This window comes from Scyliorhinus canicula, chromosome 2 (assembly GCF_902713615.1).
Source record: "Scyliorhinus canicula chromosome 2, sScyCan1.1, whole genome shotgun sequence".
NCBI lineage: Eukaryota > Metazoa > Chordata > Chondrichthyes > Carcharhiniformes > Scyliorhinidae > Scyliorhinus > Scyliorhinus canicula.
This window is the reverse complement of record NC_052147.1, coordinates 164,113,303-164,128,023: the sequence shown is the minus strand read 5'-3', so window position 1 is coordinate 164,128,023 and position 14,721 is coordinate 164,113,303. Positions and strand designations below refer to the sequence as shown.

Sequence of the window (14,721 nt, the reverse complement as noted above, 5' to 3'; positions counted from 1 at the left end):
CCTTTTCCCAAATTTAACGGAGAAAGTGGAGAAACAACAGGAGGCCCAACGCAGGGGGCATGATAATAGTCGGCAGCAGAGACATTTCCAGGTGGGGTCACCGGTTTGGGTCAAGAATTATGGAAATGGACCAACGTGGGTCAAAGGCACGGTAGAGTCCCAAACAGGGCCCATATCCTATGAGGTTTCAATATGAGGTAAGGTGCTGAAGAAACACCTAGACCAAATAAGGGCAGCGGAACCACACCTGGAGGCAGGCGAAGCAGGACCGCCTCAAGCTGGGATAGCCCAGACGGAAAGGATACCCACACCCCAGCCCCGAGCAATTTCTCCAGACCCCGTCATCCAGTCATCAGAGTCGGAGATGGACACACTTGACGAGGCCGCCGCGACACCTCTCCCCGAGGAGGAGGAAGAACAGCTTCCAAGGAGGTCATTAAGGAAAAGACGGGCACCTATAAGGTACACCCCGCCCACTTCGGAGAACGACCCGGCGGACGACACAGAGGTGACAGACCCATACATGAGGAGCAGGAAGAAGCTCAGAGGAATGCCAGCTGGCAGGAATTCCTCGGACCTTGGGGGGGAGGGGTGTTATGAACTCCAATTGGCTTTATTGGTTGGCCAATTGGAGTATGAGCTCCCTCAATGATAGCTCATTGAGGGGGCCCATATAATCACCTGTGTAGGCTTTGTGAGTCAGTCTTAAGTTGACTGGACTGCTAGCAGCACTGTTTGTAGCTGCTCCTGTAATATCGTTATTGTAAATAAATATTGGTGTGGTGACAGAACTCCTGCCTCCCGTGGATTACTACAACATTCCTCCATGTATATACAATGGGGCCAATTCTGCGGTGGCACACTCCAGGAGAAAATTTGCAGCATGGGGACAGAAGGGTCATGGAATTGGGAAAACAGACCCAGTATTTGTTTCCTATTAGGCTGCAATTTAATGATCTGCTGAATCTTATGTGTTTAGGAGTTTGCATGCCTTAGTGCTCATTAAAGCTCATTAATTTGCCAATGTTTTTCATGCTTAAGATAAAGCTTAATTTTGAAGGGCTTCTACTACATAGTTGAAGTGGTACAATAAAGGAAACCATGCCAGAGTAACTAATGGGCACCTTTTATGACTGCAGACCATAGTAAATGTACCCAGCAGTCACTGAGGATAATTGGTACAGCTTTCTCAGGACCAGCAAGGAGCCAATTACAGAACTTCACCATTTGTACCAGTGATACCTGCAACCAGCTCAGTGATTGGCTCTTAACTGTTACACCCCATGCCCATCTACCACTATAACATTAATTAATGTGCTGCTTGTGTAAGTATCAAACAATTGATTGATGGAACAATCACAATAGCCTGTCAGCATGGCCTGCACTTTGACCTAATCTTCCAATGAATAGCGTTAAGGCGGCTCCCTAATGTTACTGCATTGCTGCATTTCTCAAAGTACCAGAGGCCACTACATATTACCAGTGTCAATCCCATCCTCAGTGACTATGCTTGTGTTACAATGGTTTGGCAGATTAGTGTGGCAAAGCTTTCAATTGTAAGTTTCAACTTGTGAGCGTATACTCAGTTGAAGTGTGACTATGTATGAATGCAGTGAAAGAACTGTAAGATTGGATGAGGCCTTAACATAAGTGAGCAGTAAATGTGGAACAGGTTGGCAGGTAATATTAGTTGCATGCAATTTGGAACATGGTTCTTCTGTTGGGTAATCATGCTTTGCTAATTCCTTAAGATAAGTCATTGTCTCTTGCATCTGTTTCTAGGTCATGCAGATACCATACACAGCATTGAGCTTGGCAGGCATGATTTTTTGTTCCATTCCCCCATGCAATCACTGACCTATGAGTGGCTACATCCCATTAACCTTTTCCATCAGCCTTTAAATTTACTCTGAAAATCGCACTTCCACCATTGGTGACAGCACAGGAGCAGACTATTGCACACAGGGAATGTATTTAAATAATTTCTATAACTTGACTTTGCAAGTTCAGATATGTACTAGTAACGCACATTGTGCATAAGAACAGTGTTCTCAGCACTGCAACAAGACTGCAGAATTGACCCCATATATCTTGTTTGTGTTGCTTGGTGTTACTGTGATCTAATTTTGCAATAAGAGTCCAGAAATAAAGGATTATCGTCCTTAAAAGTTCGCAAACAATAGAAATATTTAATGTTTAATATCGTTGGCAAAACAATATAAAATACAATAACGTTTACATTTACAGATGGCAGTAATTACACATTCACAACTGTTGTTGAGAAATAAATAATTTTAGGGAATACATTTATGCTTAGGCTTTCAAGATATTTTTCAATTTCCAAGCAAGTGTATGAAGGCAGCTCAGTGGTATCACCAACCCATCATGCATAGTTTTTCTTTTAAATACATATCCTTTTACTTCACCATATTACTAAATGTTGTCACCTGAACTGCTTACCACCATGTATTCTCCTTCCATTGATAGTAGGCAGGTCCAAGCTAACAGTTTCTGCACAACTGTCATTAGTATGCTTTCTGATCAGAATGTGAGTGAGATGAAATGCCTCACCTGGTATTTGATTGCTTGCCACAGAACTGAGGGAACATGTCCAACTGAAATACGCAGTAGGATAACCTTATGGTGTGGACACAAATCACTTTTGAGCAAGTGGTTTCCTTCCTATTCTAGGTCGAAGCTGTCCCCAAATGCAAACTGCCATAATGTCCCATTTTGCAGCACTGTCATCCTCCACACAATGAAAACAGGAAGCTGTGCCTACAATTCTCCCATTGACTAATGCATTTTACTAATATTTTCTGGTCATTATATCTTTTTGTGCAAGACTCCTGTTACTGCCTTGCAGTTGATGAAAATACTAAGAGTCTAATCAGAATCTTGCATTGCCATATTTGTCTCACATAACTTGTTCATTATATCTTTGCAGCATACCAAGGCAAACCTTCCATCAGCACTGTGGGAACCTCCACATCAGCTTACCGCTTGAGTCTGGCCACCATGTCTCGTTCAAACACGGGGACAGGCACTGTGTGGGAGCAGGACAGCCAGCCTTCTCATCAGGCCTCTCAGGACACACTAAGCAGGACTGATGAGGAGGATGGTGAAAGTGAGCATTTGTCATTAACAGAGCTTCAATTCAACTCGCATGATATTTGCTTTGAGTAGATCGAACATGACAGTCTATTCATCATTTGCACTTTTTTCATTTCAACAGTCGTAATTTGTTTAGGCTATGAGAAGTAGCATGAGCTGCTGTTTTTGTATTTAATACAACATGAGGTCTAAGTTGAATTGTCTTTGAATGGTGCCTGCTAGAATGTTGAATGCACCTCTGTATTTTACAATATTTCAAATCAATAAATTATTTGCCTGTGCAATTCTTCAACAAACTTCAGAATTTCGGACCACCCTGATTTGAACTTGTGCTCAGTATTGCACATACAGAGTATGATGACTTATGTTAGGACAAAAGTTCAATTTTTGACAAAGGAGCAAATTTTCCCAAACTTAAAAATTTGTGATGAAAAATTCAATCAGAATTTTATGCTATTCCAAAAAAAGCTTCCTGCTTATTGCTTTTTCCCCCCGCTTACTTATAAATCACAAATCTAACTCAGTGTATGTGTGTGTGTAGATATATAAGTGTGTGTGAATAGAAACACTCTCCCATACTAAGTAGGTTAGTCTGAAGTGTGATTACTGATCAACGTGAGATAACTGATCTAAAACATAAAAAGATGCATCAATGAAAGAACATTTCAGGCTGGATTTTCATGGAGCTGGGAAGACACCACAGATCTTTAAAAATAATAGACAGGACCTCGTTGTGAAAGTCATGCCCCCGTTTCCAACAGATCCCATTTTGTTTGTGGGGTAAGGGGTCAGGGCATGAATCTCACAGGAGGGAAACCCAAATTCAGAAGGCTATTTGAACTCAGTGGTGAGATCAAACAGATCCCATTTTGGCTTTTGCAAGGGCCTTAACCCACAGTATGAGAGTCATGAATTCATGGAGTATATGTAAAGAAGGATGGACAGTTCTGTTTAACTGTCATGATATGAAGGTTTTTTTATATCTACCATTCTTTAAACTTCAGAAAAAAATGTGGCCAATGTTGTCAGTGATTGTTAAAAAACAAACTCCTGCTGAATTGCTTTAATTCACAGGCCAGCTAGTGTAGTATATGTTTGTGCAGCATTGTTGACTTTTCCCTAATAGCTTGGCTGAGTTTGAAATGTTCAGCAGGAGGTATCTGAATTCACAGTTTGATTGACAGCTTAAAAGATTTGCTGATTTTGATGTGTAATATAAATAGAAGTTTGTTCCTAAGAGATTAACTACTTGAGATTTTAACGGTTTGAATGGGCTTTATGGATGGGAGTTTTTTCACAATAAAGTGTGTAAAGTGAGAGCTCTATTAGATGGCTAGTCATGTATTTTATTTCATCTCCACATAGCTCCTGGGATCCTCCCATGGCAAATAGTGGGTGAATTGGCATTGAGTTGGCATGGAGGGTATGAGAGACCTTGGAGCGTGGTCAGGGTATGAGTTGGCAATGAGTGACATGGAGGGCGCATGGGGGAGTGGGTGAGAGGTGGGTCGATATACTGTAGTTCCTGACCTCAGAACATCCCAAAGAGCTTCACAGTTAATGAAATACGTTTGAAGTACAATCAATGCCATTGTACAGGAGACACAGCAGTCAGTTTGCACATCGGAAGGTTAGTAACATTGGTTGAGGGATATATTTGGTCAGTATACCTGCCAAATTTACACGCTGGTTCACCAGACAAGACTGAGGCAGATTAGGTTTCCAATTGGCTATATTGATGTAGTTATACAGAAAATACAATAATCCAAAATGCCTACAAATGTGGTCCATGTCAAAACAACAGATTCCAATACCAAATTCAAACTCAGTAAAGCAACACATGTGTGAGAAAGTCTTCATTTAATTTGTTCACACCATATAATGGCTGGCCTTAGTAAAAATCTGGAGATTTGCTTTCAAGAATAATGGGAGTTAGTTCCGGATTGTAATCTTTCCTGATTAGTGTGTTGTCTTTGGCCGTGCGCGATACAATCCTGAATGACATCAATGCAGTCAAATGTGTTTTTAATGTTGCAGTGCAAAATCCCAGAGCATCCTTTGTGGCATTGGCTAGGGAAACAGGTGGACGCGCATTCATCAGTCTTTAGGGTCATCAGTTTCCTTGGACTCCTTAGTTAAAGAACGTACTGCATTTATGGTGGCATCATTTCTCAGTTCTGTTGTGCAGCGTTCAACATTGTCCACCTCTGTGTTAAGTTTCCGTGCTGTTCTCTGCTGCAATTTCCATGCCAGCCTCCTACAGTTGAGGAAAAAGTGCCTCATCATTGGGTTTTCTTGGCCTCACCCTGCTCCTCCTCCTATTTGACGTCTTGTGCAGTCATAAACTGTTTGCACCCAGTGTGGTGGAAGTCATTGGAAATTGTGGCTTCTATCATTAGCTTCCACACGTTCTTCATCGTAAGCATGGCCATTAGAATAGCTGGATAGCACTCCTACTTATTGATTACCTTGATAACTTGAGAGATCAGTTGCTGTCAGTGGTAGGTCACGGGTTCCTAATCACCTGGACCCATTGGTTGGAGCGAGTTCAAGGCACAGGCAAGACCATTTTGGACCCAATCATTAGCAGAGCTTCTTCAATGACAGGTAGACAGTTGTTCTCATCCTCTTCCTTGCTGGGAAAAATGCCTGCTTGTCAAAACTGTTCCACGATTTTTGCCTTGTGTTTCATAACTCAAGGGTAGCACGGTGGTACAGTGGTTAGTACTTCTGCCTCACAGCGCCAGGGATCCGGGTTCAATTCCGGTCTCGGGCGATTGTCTGTGTGCGGAACTTGCACTTTCTCTCCGTGTCTGCGTAGGTTTCCTCCGGTTGCTCGGATTCCTCCCACTGTCCAAAGATGTGCAGGTTAGATGGATTGGCCATGATAAATTGCCCCTCAGTGTCCAGGGACATCCAGGTTAAGTTACAAGATTACGAGTAGGGTGGAGTGGATCAGTATATATGCGATGGGCTGAATGACCTCCTCCTGCACTGTAGGGATTCTATGGGATTCTGTGAGAATGGTGGATGAACTCAATGTTGGAATCTCCCACTCCTTCACAAAGTCTGTTTTCCCCATTGCACTTTTCTACTCACTGTACCCACTTCACCTTTTCTCCAATCAAAAACGCTTTTAACTTTCGCACAGATTAGCCAGACTCTCCGGTTTGGCATATGCTTTCACAAGGAGTTCTCAATGTCAAATGATGGTCTGCCCAACACTCCATGATATCACACTCTTGTGTGGTCTAACTTTGCTCTAATTTGTCAGCACGGTCATCTGACAAGTTTAGACAAGTTTGGTGGGCGGCACAGTGGCGCAGTGGTTAGCACTGCTAGCTCATGACGCCGAGGACCTGGGTTCGATCCCGGCCCCGGGTCACTGTCTGTGTGGAGTTCACATGCTCTCCCTGTGTCTGCCTGTAGGTCTCATCCCCACAACCCAAAGATCTTCAGGGTAGGTGGATTGGCCACATTAAATTGTCCCTTAACTGGAAAAATTTTAAAAAGAGACAAGTTTGGCTAATCCGAGTTTGCCAGTGCAGAATTTTAACTTAAGGGCATCGTTCTATTGGAATTGCTATTCTTCCATTGGGATTAGTTGATGACTTTGACATAGTCAGAATTTTTGGTCAGCCAAGTTGGACTCATCCCAATTTCACTGTATTTGTTCATTATTCAGTAATGCTAATTTTCACTGTATTTAGCCTTGAAAGCACACAGAAATCATTTAGTCAGGAAATTGGATCCTGCAACCCCATAGGAAGGCTGGTAAAATTGGTGTCATTTTTGCATATATTCTTATAACTGAATACAGAGTTGCATTAACAAAGATTTATGTTAAGCAGAAAGTGGTGTGTTGTAGCTAAAAACAATGAGGGGTGAAAATTAGGAGTAGAAGATGGCTTCCAGGGGGAACCTTTTTTATTGGGTCCAACAGAAACGTAGATTATGAATTTAAGTCATTTAAGGGGTAGTATGTCCCTCTGATTCCCACCTCAGATTATTTATCTTGTCTGCATTTACTATATCTAAAATGATAGACTTTTTACTTATGACTGTTGTCAGATTTTGGGTCACTAGACTGACACATCCCAGGTGCACAGAAAAGGCAATTTGAACTTTTGCACTTGTAAAATATAAAAATTGTAAAAATTATTTTACAACTTCTATATCCTTATCATAGGAGTGTTTGTTATTATAAAACTGCTATTATGGGGGTTCCAGCATGTTTCACGCCAGCTTTATTATTTTTAATACTGTAATTGATGCACTGTAACTTTGTGATTTGATTAGGAAAAGAAGGCTGTCCAAATAGATTTTCCTTTCCGCCCTGCAGATGACACTGTAAGCATGCCTAGCGTCGTTAGTGAACAGGAAGCATATCTGGCCAGCAGTAGTCGAGGGCGCCGTCGATTTTCCAGCCATGTCTCCAGTATGTCTGCTCCTCAGTCTGACTCAGGCCTCAGAATTTTGCCCAGCCACAGGTAATGAAGCCAACAATTTCTATATCTTTAAATGCTATATACATTACTATTTAAATTACTATTTAAAGTCAATATGTCCACTGAGAAAAGTTAACTGTGGAGAATAGTTGAATTATTTTATGAATGTATCAACCAGACTCTCAGAATCTTTACACCACAGAAGGAGCCATTTTGTCCATTGAGTATGCACTGGCTCTCTGAAAGATCATTCTACCTAGTCCCAGTCCCCTTCCTTATTCCCATAACCTTGCACATTCTTTCTTTTCAGATAGCAATACAATTCCCTTTTGAATACGTCAATCAAATCTATATCCACCACCCTCTCAGAAAGTTTGTTCCAAACTCCAACCACCCTCTGAATGAAAAGATTTCTCCTCAAATCACTTTTACTTCTTTTGCCAATTATTTTGAATCTGTGCCTTTAGTTCTTGATGCTCTTGAGTAGGAACAGTTTCTCACTGGTTACCCTGTCCATATCCCTCAGGATCATGAATACCTCAATCAATTCTCTCCTCAGCCCTCTTTTTTCAAGGAAATCAGTACCAACCTCTCCAATCTATCCTCATAGCTACAGTTCTTTACCCCTGGAATCTTTCTTATGAATCTCCTCTGCAGTCTCTCTAATGCCTTTATATCCTTCCTCAAGTGTGGCATCCAGAACTGGATGCAGTACTCCAGATGAGGCAGAACTAATGTCTTTTGCAAGTTCAACATGACCTCTTTACTCTTGTACTCAGTGCCCTGATTAATATTCTTCCTGTCAAAATGAACCATCTCATATTTCTCTGCATTGGACTTCATCTACCACTTGTCTGCCCAATCCACAAACATGTATTTTAGGGTCCACGACTATCCTTGTCACAGTTGACTGCATTTCCAATCTTTGTATCATCTGCAAATTTTGAAATCAGTCCTGAACATCACAATCTAAGTCATTAATATATATCAGTTACAGCAAGAGTCCCAAAACTTACCCCGGGTTACTCCACTATACCCTTCCTCAATCTGGAAATCAACCATTTATCACTACTCTCTGTTTCCGCTCAGCCAATTTCTTACCAAAGAGCCTACTTTCCCTTTCATTCCATGAGCTAGAATTTTACTCATCAATCTGTTGTGTTGCACTGTATCAAATGCTTTTTGAAAATCCATAAACACCACATCAATAGCGTTGCCCTTATCTATGATTTCATTTCATCTATCTTCTCTGTTTCCTCCTTAAAAGCCTGCAGCAGTTCAGTTAAAAATTATTTTCCCTTAATGAATCCATGCTGGCTTTCCTTAATTATCCTGCACTTATATAAGGACTATTGATGTTGTCCCAAACTATAGTATTCCAGAAATAAAGTCAAACTAACTGGTCTATAATTGCCAGCATGGTAACACAATGGTTAGCATTGCTGCCTCACAGTGCAAGGAACCTGTGTTAAATTCCAGCCTCTGTCTGTGTGGAGTTTGTACGCTCTCCCCATGTCTGCGTGGGTTTCCTCAGTGTACTCCGGTTTCTTCCCACAGTCCAAAGATGTGCATGGTTAGGTGGATTGGCCATGCTAAATTTCCCCTTAATGTCCAGGTTCTGTGTTACAGAGATAAGGCGGAGTGGACAGTGTCAATTGTCGAGTGGTCATTCGAAGGATCAGTGCAGACTTGATGGGCTGAATGGCTTCCTTGTGCACTGTAGGAATTCAATGATTCTATGATCTCTGCATCACTTTTTGAACAAAGGTGTAACATTCAGAATTTTCCAGTCCTCTGACACCACCCCTGTGTCTAAGGCAGTCTGGAAGATTATCACCAGTTACTCCGCAATTTCCACTCTCATTTCCCTCCATATTCTTGAATGCATTTCATTCGGTTCTGGAACCATAGTAAATATAGCCTTTGCAACCCCAACGTCTCAAATGTAAATTTGTGTCATGTAAGTTATTACCTTCTCACCTCGGCCTGATTAGCATCTTCTTCCTTTGCAAAAACAGCTTCACATTTAATACCTCCGCTGTTTGTCCAGCATCCACATGCAAGTCCCCTTTTCTTTATCCTTAGCCGGGCCTGCTCTTTCCTTTACCACCCTGTTTGTTTAAACATCATCTGTCAATATTGCTTCATCACTGAAGCCCTTAGTTTTCAGCTTGACATTGTTAGTTAATATCAACCAAGAAAATTAAGTGCACCCCTATATAATATCTTTAAAATAACACCAGATTGGTGTTGTCAACCAGTTCTGTAATTATTTGTTATATAGGGTGTAGAGGGTAGATTGCATTATCAGAAACAAACGTTATGACCACGGACTGAATGTTTACAAGGTCTTGGAGGCGGACAGGCCTGTAAATTCCCATCACCAGCCAGTGTGCCAGGTGGCTGGCCTGGTCCTGCCTCAGGGCCATTTTTGAAGCATCTGTTTTGGGGGGGTGAACAGCTACCTACCTGCAAAAGGCTGGAAGCCTATTAAACCAATTAAAGGATCTATTAAGGCCAGTGAGCTGATGCAGGTTGGAATTTTTGAAGTGGGCCCCCAATTGCAATCAAAGCTAGGAGGCAGCAAATTAGGTGGGGGGGGGGGGGGGGGGGGGGGGGGTTGGTGGTGGTGGTGGTGGTTAGAGCTCCAGCATCATTTTACCAATGAGTTCTGCAGCCGGTCATACTAGGAAATGTCCACAATGACAGTCTGGCAGTTGTGGACTCTTATTTTTAAAAGGGTTTTATAATCTTTCAGAGGTCGCCCCCATCTGCAGATCCCTCTCTTTCTCCAACCCGCATCAGCAGCTTCCAACTCTGATAGTGGAACTGCCAATTGCCAGTGCTGGAGGGCCCTGCGTCCTTGGATAAAGATCCTGGAGGCTGCACTTAATTGGTCATTTTCTCAAAAATCGCCCTGTGGGACACTAGTGGGTTCCAAACCCAAATTTCCTCCTGATGGCAGGATTGAAACCCACATCTTTACTGCAGTGAAAGGTTGTGTAATTATGACAGATTGACTGCTTCTCAAAGAATTTTTCTATCTTGGAGTAGTTTTTGTAATACTCTTTGTAAAACAGTCAGCTTCACTGTAATTTAAGGCACACTGGAACAGATCTTGTGGAACATAAAGTAAATATGATATATCCATTGAATGAAGACATTCCTGATTTTATGTTTCAGTTTATGTTTCATGGGTGCAACTGGGCTTATACCATTCTACAAGCTTTTGCATGGCTTGTTGATGATTTGTTCCACCAATTCTTAAGTTATGTGATAGAATGTTGTCTCAGTGTCAACACTTTTCAATTAGTAGATTAAAATTAGTTGAGTATTATTTATACATTTTTAAAATATGGCCCAGACTTTTGCTATTGTGGCAAAAATCCCAGAAATGGCTGCAATTTCCAAGCCCATCACTCTCCACCCAAAACTGGAGTTTCCCATCTTGGCAAGGGTGTGACTGGAGTTGGGCTCAGGTTGGTGCAAGCACTATTCACAGACACAGCTGGCCATTAAAATCACAGTCTGCTTCTGTTGAAGTGGGATTTTGGAAGTTCAGAGTGTGGAATTTGGAATGTGCAGATTAGAACAGGTAAGAGTAAGTCTAAACTTGTGGATGCTTTTGAATAGCCAAGGAGGGCACCCTTTGGGATTGTTAAAAATTAACATGATTATTCACAAACTCATTAGAACTGTCAAGCTGTCAAAGAGCTGCCTATCTGTCAAGTTACTATTAAAGAACAATCCAGCTGTCAAGAAACTGTTAAAAAGCAGTCCAGCTGTCAAATCCTTCCAGGAAGTATCAACTTGTCAAACCTGTCCAGGAAGTGTCAAAGCTATTAATGAACAGTCCAAGCATACTAGGTGAGTTGCATGGAGTGGGTGAGAGGCACAGGTTGGCAATAAGTGGGATAGAAGTGTGAGGGACCATGGGGGTTGCAGCATTGGTTGGTACATGTTGGCATGGATGGGGCACAGGGGATGTGTGACGGATGAAGGGATTGGATTGGATTGGTTGATTGTCACATGTACCGAGGTACAGTGAAAAGTATTGTTCTGCTGCAGCTCAAGCAGATATCATTCCGTACATGGAAAGAAAATACATAATAGGGCACGCATGGAATACTTAATGTAATTACATAGACACAGGCATCAGGTGAAGCATTACTCAGTAGAGAAGATATGTGAAGAGATCTGATCAGTCCATAAGTCCATCAGTCCATAAGAGGGCCGTTTAGGAGTCTGATCACAGCGGAGAAGAAGCTGTTTTTGAATCTGTTCGTGCGTGTTCTCAGATTTTTGTATCTCCTGCCCGATGGAAAGAGTTAGAAGAATAAATAAGGTGAGTACTGGAAAGATGCATTTTTGTTTTTTGTTTGCTTTTATTTATTTGAACAGTTCCAGAGCTTGGAGGCCAATCCTGCGTTGGTATCCTGCACATGCGTTCTATGATGGTTTGAAATAGGCTTGCTTCACCATATTTAGCTTTTCTGCAAATGTAAAGTTATTAACATGTCCATTCATCCACCTCTGCTCCTGCCAGCCATCACTCGGCCTCTGTTACTACATTCCTCAAAACTTGTTCTCTCTAGCTCTTGCCGCATACATCTTTCCACTATCTTCTTCAATATGACACTCCCTCACTTGACAGTAGGGCCCTTGGAGTCCAGGGGCGAAATTCTCCGCAACGGCCGACGCCGGCGTGAAACCCGGAGTGTTTCACGACGGCATCGGAGGCCGCTCCTCGCCCCCTATTCCCCCCCCCCCCCCCCCCCCCCCTGGGGGGGGGGGGGGGGGGTAGGAGCGGCGTTGTGGGAGACTCGGCCGCCGGGCCTTGACGCTTGCGTTAAGGCGGCGCGCCGAGAATGACGCAGCCGGCGGCGCCTAAGTGACGTCAGCCGCGCATGCGCAGGTTGGCCGGTTCCAACCCGCGCATGCGCGGTTGCCGTCTTCCCCTCCGCTGCCCCGCAAGATGTGGCGGCTTGATCTTGCGGGGCGGCAGAGGGGAAAGAGTGCGTCTCTTAGAGACGCCGGCCCGACGATCGGTGGGCACGGATCGCGGGCCAGTCCCCTCCCGAGCACGCCCGTGTTGCTCGATCCCCTCTCCGACCCCTACAGGCCCCACACTTACCTGTCGCGCGCTTTTCACGCCTGCAGCGATCAGGTGTGGTTGCCGGCGGCGTGAACCCGTCGGGGACGTCAGGTCGCTCGGCCCATCCGGGCTGGAGAATCGGCGGTCGCCGGGAAAAACGGCGAGCCCCGATTCTCCGAGCGGGGGTGGGAGAATCGCGGGGGGTGCCAGAGCGGGGGGTGGGGAGCGGTGAATCGCGCCCTAGGTATTTAGATCATTAAAGTATCTTGAACAGGTACAGAAAATAATCAAAAAGGTTCATGGAATTATGCTCTACCTCACAAGAGTCATTTACATAAAGCCTGGATTAATGTGCGGCACCATACCTTAGGAATTTATATTGGCCTTGGAGACTTGCAGCTGAGGTTTTCCAGAATGATACTTGGAACTTAATTATGAAGCAAGATTTCATAAACCATGGTTGTCTTCCCTGGAGCCCAGACAATTAAAGCACAACTTGATTAAGTTTTCACAATATTGAGAGGAAATATCAGGATAGAGAAAGCAAACTACTGTATTTGCTTTAATTGAGTACTCCAGGAGTAGGAGGGTTGCTCTATAAAATTAGAGCCAGACTTTCAGGAGTGAAAGTTTGGTATTCCCTTCCACAAATGGTAATTAATACCAGATCAATTGTAAATTTTAAATCATAACTTCCTGTTCCCATTTAGGGGGTACACATTTAGGGGGTACCCCAATGATGTGCTAGGGAATTCCTCTGGGAAGTTCCCACATAAGGGTTTACCCGGCAATTGCCCTCACTTCCTCTGGACAATTGTGTTGGGCTGGGAACCATCCTCCAGAAGCAATTTAAATTGTGAACTTCGAATGGTTCTGCCAGTATTACCCTGATAGTTACTCTGTAAGAGGTAGAGGAAAAGAAACAATTTCAACTCCACAGTACCCAGACCCAGCCTCGCAGAGACATTCCACGATGCCAAGGTGCCAAGACGGCATTTTTTCCACGGCGGGGATCAGGTGCGGGGGTGCCCTGCGAGTGTGAGGTGGGGTGCGGGGGACCCTGAGAACCCCATTATAGTTGTTTTGGGGGATTCGTAGGCTGTGTTAGCGAGGCCAAGTCATCGGGACTCCATTTTAAAATGGCGGTCCCGATCTCTTCCTGCACTGAGGAGTTCCGGCGAGCGGAGCCCCTCAATGCAGGAAACGGGACCAAGTATGACCTCGACAGGGCATTCCCCACTGAGGCCCAGAATTGCAACAGAGTCCTGATAGGTAGTGTGGTGTTTCTCGGGGCTGTGAGCCCCGGCGACCACCCAGCTAAATGTGGTCATCACGAGACTACGATTAGAACAAGTCACCATGGTTTTATTGAAGGGAAATACTGTTTGAAAAATAATTGGAGTTTTTTGAGCATGTAACTTGTTGGGTAGATAAAAGGCAAAGCAGTGTAGCTGGATTTACAAAAGGATTTTGGTAATGTTAATAGGCAAGATAACGGCTCATGGTTAATACATTAGCATGGAAAGAGGATTGGTTGACAGAAAGAGAGTGGGTATATAATGCGCTATCAATCATACTAAAGACTCGAATGGGTACAATAGAGGCTTTATTACAGTTAGATTTTTATCCTCCGACTGCAGCTGGTTGAATGGCTGCTCAGGAGAAGTCATGCATATTTATACGGCTCCTTGTGGGTAGAGCTAGCCGGCAGGGGCTACCGGTGAACCTGTAGTATAGGTACTACTGTACATCCCCTAATATAGACACACACAATTACACAGTGGATCACCACATTCACCCCCTGTTAAAAATGAGTCCGGCAGGGGTGGTGGAACTATATACAGAATTGTGAATTATTTACAGAGTGGAGAGAAAAAATATGTGTCCATCTTGTGACCCGATGCCCGTCAGAGGTTAAGTCTGTCCGGTGGTCTGACGGTTCGCTGGGAGCGACGTAACAGTGGTGCCGATATCTGTACAGGCGGTGGCGGCATCAACGGCGTCGGTGCTGGCGGTGTTGGTGCTGGCCAGTAGCTGGATGACTCCGGGAGCGTGCCAAAATCT

The 14,721-nt window shown here is 43.7% G+C and overlaps 1 protein-coding gene across 11 annotated transcripts in view; it reads left to right on the top strand.

The window, feature by feature from the left end:
- Positions 1-14,721, top strand: part of LOC119960968 (protein unc-80 homolog) — a 475,408-nt gene that overhangs the window by 405,772 nt on the left and 54,915 nt on the right. For 10 of the 11 annotated variants that reach the window (XM_038788541.1, XM_038788566.1, XM_038788560.1 and 7 more), the window contains 2 exons: positions 2,948-3,127; positions 7,457-7,604. In XM_038788541.1, the coding sequence (XP_038644469.1) occupies positions 2,948-3,127; positions 7,457-7,604 (328 nt within the window). The remainder of the gene's footprint in view (positions 1-2,947; positions 3,128-7,456; positions 7,605-14,721) is intronic. The other variant, XM_038788547.1, reaches the window with a different exon arrangement.